The sequence below is a fragment of the Thermobia domestica genome, chromosome 4, assembly GCF_964235325.1.
Source record: "Thermobia domestica chromosome 4, izTheDome1.hap1.1, whole genome shotgun sequence".
Lineage (NCBI taxonomy): Eukaryota > Metazoa > Arthropoda > Insecta > Zygentoma > Lepismatidae > Thermobia > Thermobia domestica.
The window spans coordinates 12,077,726-12,096,948 of NC_137457.1; the positions used below are offsets into that span (position 1 = coordinate 12,077,726).

The 19,223-nt window shown below is 35.0% G+C and overlaps 1 protein-coding gene across 9 annotated transcripts in view; it reads left to right on the plus strand.

Moving 5' to 3' along the window:
* The window catches only part of LOC145683720 (uncharacterized), a 425,859-nt gene that overhangs the window by 148,260 nt on the left and 258,376 nt on the right, over window positions 1-19,223 (plus strand). For all 9 annotated transcript variants that reach the window (XM_081755184.1, XM_081755185.1, XM_081755190.1 and 6 more), the window contains 3 exons: window positions 1,740-1,757; window positions 4,438-4,494; window positions 9,098-9,178. In XM_081755184.1, the coding sequence (XP_081611310.1) occupies window positions 1,740-1,757; window positions 4,438-4,494; window positions 9,098-9,178 (156 nt within the window). The remainder of the gene's footprint in view (window positions 1-1,739; window positions 1,758-4,437; window positions 4,495-9,097; window positions 9,179-19,223) is intronic.

The following is a 19,223-nucleotide window of genomic DNA, read 5'->3' on the forward strand; positions in this document are numbered from 1 at the left end:
GAACGTTTCGAAACAGATGAAGTGAAGTTAAATATGAGGAAGTACTAAATGCAAGTGCTAAATACCCAGAGCCCTGACTTTTTTTCAAAAGGGTTTGGACATATTGGTAGAACGGTGAGAAAAATGCCTGAATCTCAATGGGGATTTATGTGGAGAGGTGAGGAACGCCACTTAAACACACACACACACACACACACACACACACACATATATATATATATATATATATATATATATATATATATAGAGAGAGAGAGAGAGAGAGAGAGAGAGAGAGGGAGACAGACAGAGAGAGCAGAGAGAGAGAGAGTTTACAAATGTATATACAAAAATAAATATTTTACAGCTTAGGGGAACTTATATATTGAATGACCCACATAACGTTTGCTCGCCGTCTTACTGTTTTGTGTTGCAAAGCGTGTTAGACCTTTAGATACACACAGTAATATAGTTTAAAATTATAAATCCCTCATTTTATATATGTAATTAAATATATAAAATATGAACTAATTATTGAGTGTATTGAATGAACTAGGAATTACAGTTTTTATATTAGAATAGAATATAACTTTAAATTCTTTCCATCATATTTACCTCCTACACTCAGAAAATAGGTCATCACTCTTGTGGGCATGATGAATACATTATAAATCAGAAACTGAAAAGCAGTAACCTTGTCAAAGGAGGCAACACAGCCAAAGTAAAATTAACTTTTTAGAATTTGTATAATTCGCATTATTTAAAGATGTGTTGCTACAGCCTGTTAATTGATAGTTGTTCTTGGAGCACTATTAATGTATGGCAAATTCAGAAAATATTTACAAATTCATTATATTGATCTCTGATTAGATAATTAAACATAAAACAAATTACATAGAACTTTGCCAGTAACTTAAAGTTTTAATAATAAAAATACAGTATTGATCATTTAGAAAATAATAAAGATACAAATATTTACGAAGGCTGTCCAGAAAAGAAGAATTGCTAATCGCGCACGATGCCAAGCCCGCACCACCGCGATCGCGTACTCAGCAGTTAGCCTCTTCTTTCAACTCAATGTGAACCGAGTCTCAATGCTGTCACGCTACTTCTTTTTGTAGTGATTGAAAATGGCGGATCCAATCAAAAATCCCCCTCAAATGTGAAGTACGGAGTGTTATTCGGTTTCTGAACGCACTGAAAGTTAAGTCTATTGAAATTTATATGAAAATAAAGAGTCTTTATGGTGATGGTGTTATTTTTAATCAAAGAAGGACCAGCGTGCATGATGAAGATCGGAGTGGAAGGCCATCACTTGTTACGGAAAACTGAAGGAAAATTTAAGAAAAACCTGCTTACAGTCCTGACTTGGCACCAAGTTATTTTCACTTATTCTCGAAACTTACGGAATTTTTGGGCGAAACAGTTCTCAAACGGTGAGAAACTCAAGCAAGCAGAGATATCCTGACTCAATTTTTTGCTGGCAAATGAGTATAACATCGACATTGGCCCCACGTTTATAAAAAGTGTCTTGAAAACTATGGCGATTACACAGAAAAGTACAGTAAGATACTGTGGCTTAATAAATAAAGTTTGGTGCTGATATCTTTTGCTTTTATTTAACCATGCCAAAACGTTCTTTAATTTCTCGACGACCCTCGTACTAACATTTTTCTAATAATTCAATAAACTTAGTTATTACATTAAGAAAACCTAGAGAAACACTAATAATGTTATTTTTTTCTTTATATACTAAACAGAACCTTTCAAGGAGTTCGGTAAGTCAATTTTATTAAATTTGGATTTCGATGTGTAAGGTAAAAATCGATAAATATTCAAAATGTATTACTACTAATATTCTTAAACATATAATCAATATATCTCCCAAAATTAAAGATTTAGATATTTGTTTTGTTTATTGAATTTGCTCTCCTTATTCACATGAAAACACCACCTGAACAGGTAACTATATTCGTTTTCTTTATGCAAATTAGCGCCTTAATACTATATAATAATGTGTTCATATTTCCATGTTGTAACTCTTTAAAACGGAAATATTAACTGTTGATAAAATGATTGGTAAGAAAATGTATGAGAAAAAATCATTTCCGGTCCATACAGAGGGACTGCCAGACACTAGTTTTCTTAAATATTAAAATATAATCTTTAAAGAGCAATTTCATCCACGGAAATTAATTTTTTCAGTTTTATATTTCAAAATATATATATATATAATAAAACAATTTTTATAATAGGCTCAAAATTACTAATGTATATCACTCGTAGGATCGCTGAATAACTGAATCATCCATCTAATTATAAAATTTGCTATGATTTCACCAGTTGAAAGGCATTATTGAAGTTTCATTTTCTTTCTTTACTCTCAAACAAGGAGAAATGAAAGAGTCTAGCACATCTTGAACGAAACGAGCAGCTCTTACTCTCAAAAACGTATATGTACAAGGTATCCAAAGGAGTTCTTGCCGATTTCAGAGTCCGCACAGAGTCTACGTTATAGCACAAAATACTCACGGTTACGTCTCGAAGTAATCGCCATCTGCATCCAGCACATTCTGCCAACGTTCCTGCAACTGTACAGTGCCATGATGGTAAAAGTCAGCGGTCTTGGAAGCAAAGAAGTCCGTGAGTGCGGTTCGCAGGTCTCTCTCATCTTCAAATTGTGTCCACGAAGGTAATTGTCCAGGGAGTAAAACAGGTGGTAATCTGTAGGGGAAAAGTCAGGGGAATTTGGTGGATGACACAAAGTTTCCCAACCAAGTTGCAGAATGGTTTCCTGGGTCCTTTTTGCCACGTGTGGGTTTGCATTATTGTGAAGGACCGGCACACCTTTGCGATTAACCAATACTGGCTCCTTTTCCTGCAATGCACGGTGCACTGGTTGCAACTGCTGGGAGTAGACATCCGCATTGATGGTTTGGCCTAGTAGTAGGAGCTCATAATGAACCACATTACGATAATTCCAGCATAAACTTCTTGGGATGCAGAGGTGGTCTTGAGGTGTGTGGAACTGCGTCACGTTGCGACAACCAATGTCAAGTACTCTTGGGTGTGTTGTAAAGGACCCACTTTTCGGCACTAGTAATCAATCGACCAAATATTGGTGTGTTCTGGTGCTTGGAGAGCAAGGATAAACTGGCTTCAACTCGATGTCGTTTGTTGGTCGCTGACAGAGTGTGTGGTGCCCCCTTACTCAACTTGTATGTCTTCCCTATGCGATGCAGGTGAACTCTGATTGTTTCCATCGATACATTAAACCTATCGGCAAGTTTCTGACATGTAAGACTACTGTCCTCCTCGATGGCTGTCTTCAGGGCTTCGTCATCCAACACATGTGGTCGTCCACTGCGGGTCTCATCACTCAAGCCAAATCGCCGGTCCGGAATTTTTGAAACCACTCTCGGGCGGTGCGTTCATTCACGGCATTCTCCCCGAACGCCTGGCATATGCGGCGATGTGATGCGGCCGCTGATAGGCCTACCTTGAAGTCATACAGCGAACACCCCCCTAATGAGTTGCTTCGACACCTCCATTTCACTTTGTGGGGGCGCGGTGGCTCAGTGGTAGAGCGTTCACCTCTGGTGCTTGGGGTCCTGGGTTCGATCCCAGCCCCCGCCAAGTGAACTTTGTGGTGGACAAACACCGTGCTCGTGGGTTTTCTCGGGGTTCTCCCGTTTCCTCCCACTTTCTTCATTCCACCATTTCACTCATCTCTCATCATCACCGTCTCCTTTAGCCTAACCGGCATAACCGTGGGACGTAAAATTCAAAGATTTCATTTCATTTTTTTCCATTTCACTGTGCCACTTGACGAGCTAGTTCTCTGTAGTGTGCCCAACGAGCGTCTACTGATGTCGGTCAGTGCTCTGCCTACCTCCTTATCGCGTCGCGCGCACGTGACTAACGTCATAGCATGTCTGTGACCCTCGAACAACCAGGCCATCGGAAACGGCAAAAACTTATTTAGATACTTTTATGTATATTTGAAAATAGCAAATTTCCAAGAATATTTTAATACTAAAGATCATCAATTAAAAAATAAAAATGGATATAAGACACCCATGTGTTATAAATGTTAATTATGTTATCATAGATATAAACTTTGCCGTTTTCGTAAATTTGTGGCTTTGAACTAAACAGGAAATCATGATTTTCTCAAAAACCAATTTTTGAGCACATACGGTAGAACTTTCATTCAAAATTAAACAAGGAAGAAGTTATATTGTATGGTCATTTTGCATTTAGAATTACTTTATTCTTTTTGACAGACACTTAATACTTTAATTTTTTTTCAATGAAAAATGTTCATTAACTGAATATCAGGAATGCAGATATATTGGTATTTAGTAGCAAATGTTGATGAAAAGGTACAACTTTCAAAATATACCGTTTTCCCAATCTTTGTGAGTGTTAATATATATATTTTTTCTATATTTTCAGAACCTAAAAGTGATAACAACGATTACGACTATATTGTATACGAGTATGAACTTGATGGTAAGTTATTAATTATTATGTCATACATTTCATCAATTTTTTGAAAAGCTGAACCAATTCAAAATTAGGTGAAGTTGAAGATTTATTTTTATCTAAACCAAAAAAAAAAAAAAAAAGAAAAGAAAAAAAAAAGAATCTTGATTTACATTATATATTCTTCTTCGATTTTTTTTATACATTATCATGAAATATTGTTTAAGTGTGCCAAAATTAAGAAATACTAAACTAAAATACTTATTTAACACTGTAAAGAGTTTTATCTGTAAAGAGTTTTGTCTTTTAGGATAGACTCAGAGATGGTACACAGAAGATTGAACTTTCCCATCATCTTTTATTAGAAAAATTTTCTCTTGTATACAATAGTAAAAAAATATTACTAATTATACTGAAATTGATACTACTTGTGCTTTCTCACATCTCGCTGCGCGCACCTGGTGCTCAATGCTGTGTTGCCAGCTTTTGCGTCGTGTATCGAAACATGAAATAATTCACTGGAAAGTAAATATCAGTTTTATAAAATTAAGTGACACAAAAAGGAACTAAAAAGAATGCTCTCAATGACCAGCGGATCCACTACGCAAGTTGACATTCAACTAAAACAATGTGAATTTGTTTATATTCAAATTGGCAACATACGGAAAGGGTGGAATATTTACCATTGCAGAGCGAGAGAAATGAGCTACTGTAATTGGTTGAACGTCCTGTTGCCATAGAAACAGTTCTTCTTGCCTGATTGTTATGACCACGTGCAGGAAAGAAAAAACAAAGGAAAGCAACTGTCAGAAAGTACAAGTTGTATCAAATAAAGTGTAGTATAAGTTTTTGTAATAAATTGGTGATTTCTTTGTGAATTATTGGAGAACAATGACCATACGTTTTAGAGCGCGTTGGATAGGTGCTTTTTAGTGACAAGGCGTCTTAGAGAGGGAAATGGGAATTCTTAAAAACAATGAGTTTTAGAGAGTTTAGAATAGGAGTCTCTCAATCAATAGACGTCTTAGAGAGTATAAGTAGATACCTCTCAATGACCAACCGCCTTCGAGAGGGGGTTAAGGAGCTTTTAATGACCAGGGGCCTTAGAGAGTTGGTGGTTTGATCAATCGGTGGAAATTGATAACTTTTGTGGTCTCCTTTTTATGCAGAAGCAGAAATATTGCTGATTGCTTGACTCGTCAACACTTGCCGATCATTTGAGATGGTTGACGACATTTTCTTTGTAACTGTCGTCTGAAGTGTGTTTACAGCTAGCACGTGAAACTTTACAATATCCAATAGAGAAAATTCTCAGCATTCAGTCAGCATTGTGAGTTCTTTGGAAATATTTGAATAACAGTCATTTTTATATAGATTTTGCATCCACCAAATATTTTATTAACAGGATAAGAAATCAATAAAAATGGAATCATTGAACGATAATATAACGTATTTTGAATTTTTGCAAGTATTTTTTTCTTTCTTTTTTTCCAATGATCAACCCATTCTAGTAAATTAATGCATTGTATATTAATGAACTGCTGAAGATACTAGTGTAAGCAGGAAATATTTATTTCCGTACAAACTAGATTCTAAAAGTTCCCGAATGTTGTTTTAATTTTGGTATTTGTGATGCAATAAAATGAATCATACAGTACAGTCCTTAGGTTGTCTAATTATGAATTTAACATTTGTGACCAGTTAACAACAGGCAAAATATGAGTAGTGTTGCTGAACGGAGGAGTGTTTGGTCATCAGTCGATGCAATGTCGCAGTTCAAGCAACGTTCAAAACACCAAGTTCATGGGCAAATTGTGAGAAAACTCCTTTAAAGACTAATAGCCTTAGAAACAGAATAGCACCATCGGTTGTTTGGCTCTTCCCAAAGCTGAAAATAAGCCTCAAAGGTGGGCTAAAAATTGGGTCAAAACCAACGCGATAGCGGCTGTAATTCGGAAGATGTCAAAAGAGGACTTACGTCTGCTTTTTCAGTAACAGCAGGAGTTACAAAGCACGCGTGTGTGTTCAAAAGATGCCTACTTTAAAGATTTAACCGCTTAACTTAAAACCACTAATTATTACGTTTTTTTTTTTCCCTAAAATTATGATCATGAATGTATTCGTGCAAAGAAAAAAGATCTGAATATAAATTTAAATGGCGATTCCTTACGTTCGCCATACGCAGCTGAGTATATGGGTGTCCGCTAGATGTGCGTAAGATCAAGGGCGCCGATTTATCTGTAAATTTTGGGGGGGTCCCACTCAGACGCAGAAGGTGTATATATGAGGATGCTAAGACAAATCGTCGCCCTTGGGCAAGATTCATTTAACTATTTTTGGCTGATATTTTGCATTGGAGGCCAATGCTTATTGGCGAAATGACGGAACTGAAATAGCATATCTACATTGTACCGAGAAATCATTAGTCTGATATTTCTCTTTGAAATAATGGTATTTTTTTTGCAAAAAGAATACAAAAATTCGCAGTAGATTGAATGAAATATTTATTTATACTGTACTCATTTTCCCCACTGTTTCGTTTTCTCAAGATGCTAGTGTAATTTGGTAATGTTTATTGCGGAACGTACATATTCGGAATTTTAATATTTCTTGCGGGAAAATTTAAATCTCAATTTCGATCAGCTTATAGTTCAAATAAATTTAACGAACTGAATAAAACATTTTAAAAGATTCTTTGACCCTTCATGTACACAAAAAGTGTTCAAAAAAGTAAGACTAACAACAAGATACATCTGCTTTTATTACGAACGAATATACTCGTTGTATTAAAATCGATGATTTTTCAAGTGCCTAATTCGGACCTAAATTTTAGATAGTTTTAGTAATGTTTGCTTCCACGTACCTTTACGGTCAACTTACAAAAAAAAAAAAAAAAAAAATCAATAAAAATCAATAAAAAGAATTATAAAATTTGGAACGACTTTTGCGAAGAAAATTATATGTTAAGCGGTTAAGTAACTGTGTGCTTATACTTTAGTCATTAAGAGTTACAACAAGATACATCAAATTTCCGGAAATTTATTTTCTGCCCCTCGTATAAACATGTAAATTTCCAAGAAAGCAATCCTAATATTATTCTTAATAGAGTAGTCATGTGAATCTGATGCGTTAACATACCCCAAAGGATAACAATAAAGATAGAAAACTAACAAAGTAATCAAAGAGAACAGGAAACTCTCGCAGGATTTTTTCCACTGGGAAGGGGGGGGTGAGAACAGAAGACCGATACATAACCAAAGATACATACAGTAAAACGAAAGGTTTAGTGGAAACAAAAAAATAACTAAAGCATAAATAAAATGTTACGAACTTTTATTTATAAATCTTATTTTATAATAACTAGAGGAACGTTAAGTAATATTCTAATTATTGTATACACACTTCTGTATATTGTAATTTCTTTAAGGTAGAGTCAATAATAGTCCGGGTGTTTTCTCTTCACCAATTTTACTATAAAATTTAAATACAAATATCTTTGAATTTATAAAAAGCAATCTATTAGTGTCTTTCCTTATGAATGACCAAAATGAAAGAGAAAAGTGTTTTGCACGGTGTCCCTTTTGCTTATAGAAAACTCCAGAACATCTGCAGGGTTTAAGTGAGTACTTGTAGAAAACCTCCTCAGCCCAAAGCAGCTTCGAGAGGTTTAGTTGTGGTTAGGATCCCTAGTACAAAGCGATCTCGGGTTTAGGTATAGGTGAACTCTTGAGTCCAAAGCGATCTTGGGAGCGGGTGTAAGTTATTTTGATCAGCGGTCAAACTGATCGCCAGTTCCTTTTCAGGCTTTACTTTTATAGATGGTCTCCTGGTGGCTCGTTCCTCCTCGGGCTCCGGCGTCTTGGTTTCTTCCTAGTAGTAGTTTCTCGTCTGCTTTTACTTTTTGTAAATAGTAATACGTGTTGTGGTAACGTGCTCGCGTTGAAGGTGATGTTCCTTACAATATTAAGGGTCAATTCTTGAAATCTTCTGATACTTCTGATACTTATTTTATTTGGTACTATCAATCTCATGTGTATGTGATATATAGTATTTATGGCAATAAGAATTTGAAATAGAAGCACTGTTCTGGCGAGTTATGAGTGAGTATTTTATGAATTACGTGTTCCTAGCCAACACACATTTTCTAGTAGCATTCTTAGTCGAGTAGGCATAAATATACCTTTTCTCAATTTTCTATGATTGGTGGTGCACATAAAGTGCCATTGCTGGCACTAAATTCACATATAAAATTATTTCAGCACACCTCATTTCACAGATCCAACCTGTTTTTTACTTCAATTATTGTAAAGTAAAAGAAAATATGACTTGTGGGAAAAATACGCTTATACTTTGCAGGACATGTAATATCCAGTTATTTCCCACAAACTCAGTCGTATCTGACTATAAACAAAACTTGTGTTGAAAAATGTAATAAATGTTGCTGAAAATATACTGTAGGAAACCAGGTATCTTTGACATCCTCTGTTCAGGTTACGTTGTTATACGTTTCTACAAATTTCTTTTTAATGTGCTCTTTAAAATAAATAATTTCATTTATTTTATTGAAACAATATATTAACTTTACTATATTTTGTACAAAAATAATATTTATTTCGTATTTATTTGTCAGGCTCAGAAGGCGAGAATAATGTACATACTGAGGACGACAAAATACCTATGTTTCGGGTTAAACGTGACACTGGAGATACAGGTAAAACTTTTTAAGATTATTTATGCATTTCTATATTTCAGTGATGTATTCTATGGGTATGGAAATTGGATCTTATAAAAAGTTGGATCTCTATCGAAGTTTGGTTTTGTTTGAGAACGAGGAAAACGAATAATACACACACATATATAAATATATATCGAAACTTTTAAATGAATATTTTGCTTCAGTTAGATTGAGACAAAAGAAACTATAAAACACAAACACACAAATACGTATCGAAATTTAGAAAGGAATATTCTTCTTGAGTTAGATTGAGACAAAAGAAACGATAACACACAAACACATAAATACGTATCAAAATTTAGAAAGGAATATTCTTCTTGAGTTAGATTGAGACAAAAGAAACGATAACACACAAACACATAAATACGTACCGAAATTTAGAAAGGAATATTCTTCTTGAGTTAGATTGAGACAAAAGAAACGATAACACACAAACACATAAATACGTATCGAAATTTAGAAAGGAATATTTTTCTTGAGTTAGATTGAGACAAAAGAAACGATAACACACAAACACATAAATACGTATCGAAATTTAGAAAGGAATATTCTTCTTGAGTTAGATTGAGACAAAAGAAACGATAACACATAAATACGTATCGAAATTTAGAAAGGAATATTCTTCTTGAGTTAGATTGAGACAAAAGAAACGATAACACATAAATACGTATGGAAATTTAGAAAGGAATATTCTTCTTGAGTTAGATTGAGACAAAAGAAACGATAACACATAAATACTTATCGAAATTTAGAAAGGAATATTCTTCTTGAGTTAGATTGGGACAAAAGAAACGATAACACATAAATACGTATCGAAATTTAGAAAGGAATATTCTTCTTGAGTTAGATTGAGACAAAAGAAACGATAACACATAAATACGTATCGAAATTTAGAAAATAATATTCTTCTTGAGTTAGATTGAGACAAAAGAAACGATAACACATAAATACGTATCGAAATTTAGAAAGGAATATTCTTCTTCAGTTAGATTGAGACAAAAGAAACTATAAAACACAAACACACAAATACGTATCGAAATTTAGAAAGGAATATTCTGCTTGAGTTACAATGAGACAAAAGAAATGATAACACACATACACACATAAATACATACCGACTATTCTGCTTCAGTTAGATTGAAACTAAAAAGTGATGGAATCAATGGTAGATCAGTTATTTATGTTGAATACCAGACCATGTAAATATGCTGATAGCATCATGCCTGAAAGTTTTGTAGGAGTTATTACGAAATGAAATAAAATCAAACTTTCAAATTTCTAAATAACGAATAACGTTCATTCCCTTTAGGTTGAAGGAGATGAATGGATTAATGAAACTGAATACTTTTGTAATAAATGGTGGAATGAAAATGTGAAAGGATACGGAATAATCTAAGAAAACCAGGATCCTGCCCAACAAAAGTTTCCCCCCTGTTTTTCATCTTCCCATTCCACCAAATGTTTAATGATTATTCATTTGAATTCGTCATGTCTTGTAATGTTTTGAATAAATAATGACTTCATTTCATTGCATTGTAATTGAATCAGAGCGTCAGTGGTAAGAATTCCACAAAGATTTAAAAAAAAATGAATAAAATATTGATTGTAAACTCTTAGTAACAAAAGCTCTTTTTATAGTTTCAATGTAAATGGAAGGACAATATCTAAACTGTATTGACAATTACATGAATCAACTGACATAAAATAAAGGGCTACTAACGGTTGGCGTCGAAAGTTGAAATTTGGCATGATTGTAGCTTTTCGGGGCTAACAGACAGAAAAAATTGCTAATACTGAATATTTTTAATTTTTAGGTGGTCTAAAGAAGGATCAAGAAATTCCCCATGTTATTTAAATGGGCGGATTTTTTTTTATACTTATAATGTCATATTTTAGGTACTTGAAATTGGAATTAAACCTGAAATTCGATATGCTTGTACGTTTTCGTTAGCGTTACCAACAAAAATTTCCAACTTTTGAGTGGTCTCATGGCGAACTGAAAAATCTTTCCCATGTTATTTATGTGTTACATCTTCTACTCTCCAAAATGTTTAAGCACTTCGGCCCGGATTTTGTCATTTATAGACTACGTGGTTCAGTGTCAAAAGAAACTTTGCTGTTATTGTACTATGGTAAGTTTCAATCATTGTTAAATTACGGAATAATTTTCTGGGGAGCCTCCTATTCCAGTGTTACTACTTTTCGTCTACAGAAAAAGGCAATAAGATCTATTTTTAATCTATCACCAAGGTCCTCATGCAAAAGGGTCTTTCAGTCAAATAAAATTTTAACTGTGCCTTGTCTGTACATATACAAAAGTATCATATATGTAAAGAGAAATGAAAGTAGTTTTCTTCATGTTGACGATGTACATTCATACAACACACGACAAAAGAATAACATATTCACAGCATACCAAAACTATGCGTGCACCAAAAGAAGTGTTCTTCCTATGTCCGCTAAGTTGTTTAATAAGCTCCCAAGTTATTTGAAGAATATCAAAAACATACGAAATTTCAAAAATGAACTATTTAATTTTTTGTGTAGCAAAATGTATTATCATATTAATGAATACTTGGGTGATAGTTTGTAAAATAATGTAAATCAATTATATTGAAATGTCTTATTATTATTTGACAAGTCCTATGTACTGGTCTCTGACCAATAATGTACGACATGGATGAATAAACAATGAATGAATGAATGAATGATGAAATTTGACATGATGCAAGTACATGTACAAGTATATGTGTAGGTAGAAAAATTTTGCCAAACAATTAATTTATTTTTATAAAATACTGGTACCAAATGCCAGATGAGGAAAAATATAAAAGAAATGCCATCTCAGAAGTACAAATCCGTACTTAAAATTCCAGGATTTTTAAAAGGATTTTTAACTTTTCGTGAAACTTCTTAATTTTCCAGGTAGGTATGAGTACTGCTGTATCACAAGGACAAGGATGCCTTTGCAAACATATTACTGATTATTGTCGAATACTGGCTGTATCTATTTGACCTTATGTGATCCCCGACCTCAAAAAGGCTAAACTGCAGCATTCGTCCAGACGGGGCTCGCTCTGCAAAAGCATATTATTTTGTCTTCCTATATATATATAACTAGTGGTCGAAGTGAGACGGTATGCGGTGGTATGTCATACCGCCTCTGGTTTTTCAGTAATGAGGACATACCGTCTGTGGTTTTTCAGTGATCAAGACAATATTTAAATAGCCGGTATGTTGGGTCAAAATCGTAACAAAACATACCGCCTCTGTTTTTATTTTTTTTCCACTTCGAACACTGTAGATAACAGATGCGGAGTAGGCGTTTTGCGGATGATGACGTAATTAACAATGTGAAAACTTATTTTTCTTCCAATTCTGCCTATTTTTATGCACATTCTACTAACAGATTGATCCATAGATTATGAAACGCAAGGCAATAATATGTATATGCAGGGAAGAATGTGGATGTCTTTTATTTTACGTATTTAATATTCAGGATAAAAATGATAATTTATCCGGCAATAGTGTGAGGTGCAGGTAGCCCAAGCCAAAACTAGGTATACCAAAGAACACTAACACAAATAAAATTAACTAAATAAAGTGGAGTGGCTGGGAATATTTAAAATTAAAAGCAAAATTTACATAAAATGCAAATTATAGGCATTTGCATTAATTACTTTCCTTTTTGGAGATAAAGGTACTTTTTTGTAAGAGCCACCACTGACACATGTAAATTTGGTAGAGCATAAAAAAAATAATAACTTAGTTAACCAAATAACAGATTTTAGGGTTATTTGTAATGCCAGTCATGGCCTAGAAGTTACTATAGTGAGTTTATGTAAAATACAAAATAGGTTAAAAAAATTTACTTTAAAATAACAGGTAGCAGCCTGTTTTAAAATTTACTATACTCATGACTGTGTATTGGTTTTATGGGCATGATATTTTTTGGGCCCCATTTAGAGAGATGGTTAGATACACAAACAACAAGGGAAAATGCTTTTTTGTTTTACACTTTTGAAACAAAACATGTTTGATTAGTAATAGGTATTCACCCTGCAGCAAAATTAGAACAACAGAGATATTGGGATTAGATGGCGGTTTATTCCGTTTTGGTATAGCATTAAAACAACTGAAGATATACATTAACACTCCATTTTCCCAAGTATTGAATTTTCTTGGTAGTGCACTACGAAACACACACTTTGGAACTATATATATATATATATTTAAACACACTTTCTTTCACAAAGAAAAAAAAATAAAGCGGACGTGTTACACTTGAAAATGAGATCTGTTTGATCTCAGAAATGATTTAAAATTTTATAGACACAATTTCATTATCTCCTTATGTTTAAGAGTTTACAGTCTCTGACAGTTTTAGAGAGGAGTAATTTGAAACACATAATATATATTGATTAATAATGTGAATGAATAGAAATATTGAAGAATATAAAATGATTAAATATTTAAACTGGTTCGATGCATTGTTCCTGTAGTGGATATCACTCACGCACACTGTTTTGGCTTAAGTCATCACGTTACTGCACATTTCCATTCCATTGGAGAAGTTAGTGTTCTTTACACTTTTTTACGCCGGACGACGCATTATCAGGATGCTGACATATTATATGTCTGTAAAACAAGCAAATTACTTATTGCTTGAATCCTTGTTCCAATGTCCAAGGAGGCCCTGCCGTATATGATGTGACAGGCCTATTTATCTCAACTAGAGATATAGAATATTTAATGGTAACAATTCCATAATGGAAATACGTAAATGCCCCTGTGCTTATGTAGGGTTTTAGACAACAGTGTTTACTTTGTTTTGCTTATTAGAGTTACAACAAGCACTGAAAAAAAATATTTTTTCAAAGTAACTGCTCATGTTAATTTGACGTTGTTGAGCATTCTAACTTTAAACGTTAACACTGCTTCAGTTATTGATGAATGCCACAAATAAGGTGATATGTAATATCAAAGTTCACCAAACACACACGGTTTCCGGTACATGTTCGGATCATGTATTTTAACAGGAAAATCCCTGCAAGATTGAAAAACTTAACAGTTCCTGGGTTAAACTACCGGATAATGGAGGAAGTATAGGTGACTTTTTTTTACTGTATTTTAGATGTTTTCTCTACCAGAGCTATTCACGAACTTTTTTTTGTTCACTTCCAAAACAAGTATATTTACTGCACAAAACCAGAAAAAGGAAGGATTCGCTTCCTCTTGAGTCTTTAACAAAAGGTTAAGTGCCTTCCGGCAATATTTTTGGGAGGTTTTTGCAAATTTTAAGCTTGGTTAGCTGCCTCTAGTTGCAGTTTTTTCCAGCACCCTTTGACATGTGCTGCTGTCATTACAAATGACGGTGAACTTGGAAACTTCTGCTTACAACAGAAGTCTATGAGATTTTTAAAACAAACGTAATTATATTTAATTATAACTAACACTACGAATATGAGAAATACATGGTATCATATACTGAAATAAAGTAAAATATACATAGAATACAATGTTATACCTGTGATAAACTGTTATTTCTCTCAGTAACAGAATTAAGCCTATTTTCCTGCGGCTGTCTTTTAAAACTGTCTGCCACTAATGGCATCCATGTTTGTATGGAGAGAGATAGAGGAAACATCTTTGTTTATTATTAATTTTGACAATTACAAGAGCCAAATGTCTTGTACGAAAGGGATACACGTTGACAAAATAAGTTAGGAATTTTGAACGATATTTTCAAGAACGATTTAGCGTAATACGATAATATTAATATTTTACATAGAAAAATGAGTTAAAATAAAATAAACATCTTAAACTGGCTTTGCATCTTGGGTAAAAATCCTAGGTCCGTCGGCTGACGGTACTGGCCATGGGTGAAAGGGGGGCGGAAGAGACGCTTCGAGTTTGCTGCTAAGAAAATCACACCTATAGAAATCCAAAAACTCACATGTTGACGCTAAAATTTTTACAACTTTTTCAACAATAGAAGTTGAGCGTCTGTAACCACTGTTTCCAAATCAGCGTTGCTTCACTAAAGAAGTGAGTAGGATCCTTCCTGGGTTTAATGAGTCTTATTCAGTCCCTCATTTAGTGTTTTGAAACGGTGAGTCGTGAAAGACCTCACATATAGTATCCTAGGCGACGAGGAGTCGCGAGAAAAAAATTCTCTGTTAGCGCTAGCTACGTCTTCTAAGTTTTAAAATCAATGCATGATTTCATAGAATATGCTTATTTCTTCATTAATTAATCCATTGTAGAGTATTTTAATATTATTCTTCCTTCATCCCCATGTATGTTATATATAAAACAATGACCCAGTAAATAGATGCAAGCAGTAAAATCAAGTATAATTAGCCTATAAAGGAAATAACATAAGTGGATAAATACAATATAATACAATATTGTATTAATATTTTCGTACTACGCTCGGTGTTTCAACATCTTAAAATCATAATAACTAGAAAATATTTAATAAGTATACTAATATTCAAGCAATTAATTGTATTACAAAATAATCTATTTACAGATTGATATGTAAATGTGCCCCTCATCTGCATTTTGATATGCAGATGAAGGAGAAGGACCTTGGCCTTCTACAGTATTTCCCCCCTATGATTCTAGGTGCTGTACTTGCTAGTACAGGACGTAGATCATAAAGAGGGCACATTTTTGTTCCTGAAATATAATTACACAATACATAGGTTTACGAAAAAAACATACAAAGTAAAACACTTAATAAACACAATAAACTGAAATACCAATAAACAAACAAAATAAAGTGGAGAATTCAGGAGTTCCTAACTTTACATAAACCTGAATCACATAAATTTCTTTAAATACTCAGATACACTAATACACTATTTCACTAAATAACACTATAGCACTAACACTATGTACACTTGTGTCCAGTCCGGGGTTCGATGCGTCAATGTGTGATACTATTGCATTTTTATTGCACCAGTACCACTGTGATTTGCTTCTTTTCTAGCAATATACGGCTTTAAGAGGAAGGCATTCCTGGTCATCTTGACCTCATTTGTTGCAGGATCCGCTAGTGTGTACATATTTCTTCCCGTGGTAGCGACAATTTTCCACGGTCCTGAGTATAAGAGCAAGAATTTTTTTGAAACACCTGCTAGAGCATCCGACTTGGGGAAAACACTAGATAGAACAAGGTCACCCACATTGTACACTACTGTACGGTGTGACTTCTCGAAGTTTTTCTTTTGTGCAGCAGCATTCTTTTTGTGATTCTTTCTCGCAATCTCAATGTAATATTGCACGTCATGGCGCTGATCCACTTTTGGGATTTTAAATAGCCTGGCTATGTCTCTAGACATAGACTGTCCAAAATGACATTTATAGGCTGACACGCCAGTGGTCAGGTGTTTCGCTGAATTTAGACACTTTTTTACTTTTTTAAGTATTTGGGCCACACTCTTTGGTTATTATGACACAATTTACGTAGTAAACGTACAGTCGCCTTCACGGCCACTTTTGCCATTTTTCCTTGAGGATAATATGGAGTAGAAGTGATGTGCCTGATACCAAGGTTTGCTAACTCATTTTTCCAGCGGTCAGACTGGAAAGGTGACCCTCTGTCTGTCAAGACGAGTTCCACACTAGGGTTTACTTTTAAGTACTCTTTAAGTTTTCTAATTGCAGTGGTAGTGTTTGCTTTTCTACAAGCATATAAACTAATGAGTTTCGAAAATGCGTCGTAGAACACTAGAATATAGTGGACTCCAACAATTCCCTTGGTTATGGGTCCTAACCAATCAGCACAGGCCAAGTAGCCTGGCTTCTCAACAACGACGGGATTCAGTGGTCCCGGACGATAACATTGGGGAGGGTTGCTCTTCTGACATAATTTGCAGGAAGCACAAAATTTCCTTACACTTGCTCGCATCTTTGGCCATACGAAGAATTCAGATAGAAGTGGGAGTAATTTGCTGGCCGACATGTGCCCTCGATCTGTATGGTAATAATCGAGCAGTGGAATTACTAGCATTTTTGGGATGCATATTTGGACTCCTTCCTGGTCACGCTTACATAAGCGTCCGTTCAACACTTTAAAACGGTGACAAGCACCATTCACCTTTGGTGAGTCTGTCTTTTCTTCTACATTTTTTTTGATCTTGCCGTAGACAGGATCTGAAGACTGCATTTCCGGTAGTATGGCTATCATTTTCCTCAACTTACATGGAATTTCCGTCAGGATGGACATTAGCGACTCCTGGAGGATAGGCTTCCGTGCAACACTGAGGTTTTTTTCTGTGTGAGGAGGGTACCTAGAGTGATAGTCACTTAAATTTTCATTGGACTTTACAAACTGAAATTCAAAGTTGAAATTCGAGAGCAGCATCGCCCACCGGGTGATGCGCTGGTTTGTAAGCCTACAGTATAGAATAAACTTAAGAGCAAGGTGGTCACTGCGAATTATGAATTTAGTTCCTACTAAATATTGTTTGAATTTTACAACCCCATCTATTAGTTTAAAGAACTCCTTTTCCGTTGCGGAGTAATTCTTTTGTGCCGCATTAAACACACGTGTTGTGAATGCAATGACCCTAATGTCATTTTTATCATCACGCTGGTACAATAGAGATGAAAATGCAATGTCACACGCATCAGACTCTAATATCAGCTGTTTGTCAGGCAGGACGGTCTTCAGCACTACTTCTTCCTGGAAGATCTGCTTGATCTTCTCCATCGCTGCCTGATGTTCGGGTTTTCACTTGAACTTTACATTCTTCTTCAGTAGGTTGAACAACGGATGGAAAACTTTCGAGTATTTCCTACTGAAGCATTTGTAATATTGGCAGTAGCCAATGAAGGAACGCAGTTCCTTCACGTTCCGGGGTGTTTTGAACTTTAACACCGACTTCACTTTCTCCGGATCTTTACCGATACCGGATTGAGAAAGTTGGAAACCAAGTATGTTTAAACTTTTCCTTGTGAAATTGCACTTTTTTAGCCTGAGAGTTAGGCCGCCCGCAGTGAGTAAACCCAACACTTTGTTGAGGTGTACAAGATGATTGCTGAAGCTCCTGTTGGCTAAAATTAGGTCATCGATATACGCGCCGCAGTACTCTCGCGCTTCAGTTCCTATAAGCATATCTAAAGCTCTAACGCAAGAAGCAAGGCTTTGTTTAGTCCCAAACGGAAGTTTTTGAAAGACATAAGATATGCCTTCATGTAGGAATCCTAAGTATTTTTGGTTGCTTTCCTTAACTTTGATTTGTAGGAACATTTTGGTTGCATCTACGCAGCTGAACCAAGAATTATCACAAATATCCTGGAGAACAGATAGGGGTGGCATTGGTCTGTTAGAAAGATCGCCAGATATTTTGGCCAGAGCTCGGCCGTTGATACAGACTTGAATACGTCCATCACTCTTAGGTGTCACTACCAGTGGATTGATATACGCCGTAGGCTGTTTTTTAATCACCCCCACGCTAGCCATCTCGAAATTTCATTGGATATTAAGTTCCTAAATCTCTTAGGGTAAGGATAGATTTTTGTCTTGATTGGACGTTTGTCCGTTACTCCAATCTCATGCACGTAGTTAGCTATGCAACCTGGCTTGACATTGAAAAGGGCTTGATGCTTGAGCAGCTTAGCTTGCAAACTTTTTCTTTGGGAGGCTGAGAGATCTGAGTAGTTTGATACAAACTCTTCTATCTCTGAATGGGAGACGCGAGTTTTAATTTTTATCCACTCTTTTGGTGGGAATACGTGAACTGCCATTTTTTGGGCATTTGGGAATCTTCCATCGTCCAAGTTTGGGGCACGAGTGGCCTGCTTTTTGGAGGTTTTATACTTATTTTGTGCACTAACCCGTATGGCCTTTCGTTTTTTGTCTGACGGGGAAAAATTACAATCAAAATTATCTACTTCATCCATAATACTAAATGGTTTCTGGCACTTTCCATTTAACTCCAAATATCTGACTACTAGATCCTCAGTCTCGCAATCTACTGATTTAAACGCCACTTCTACATCATACGGA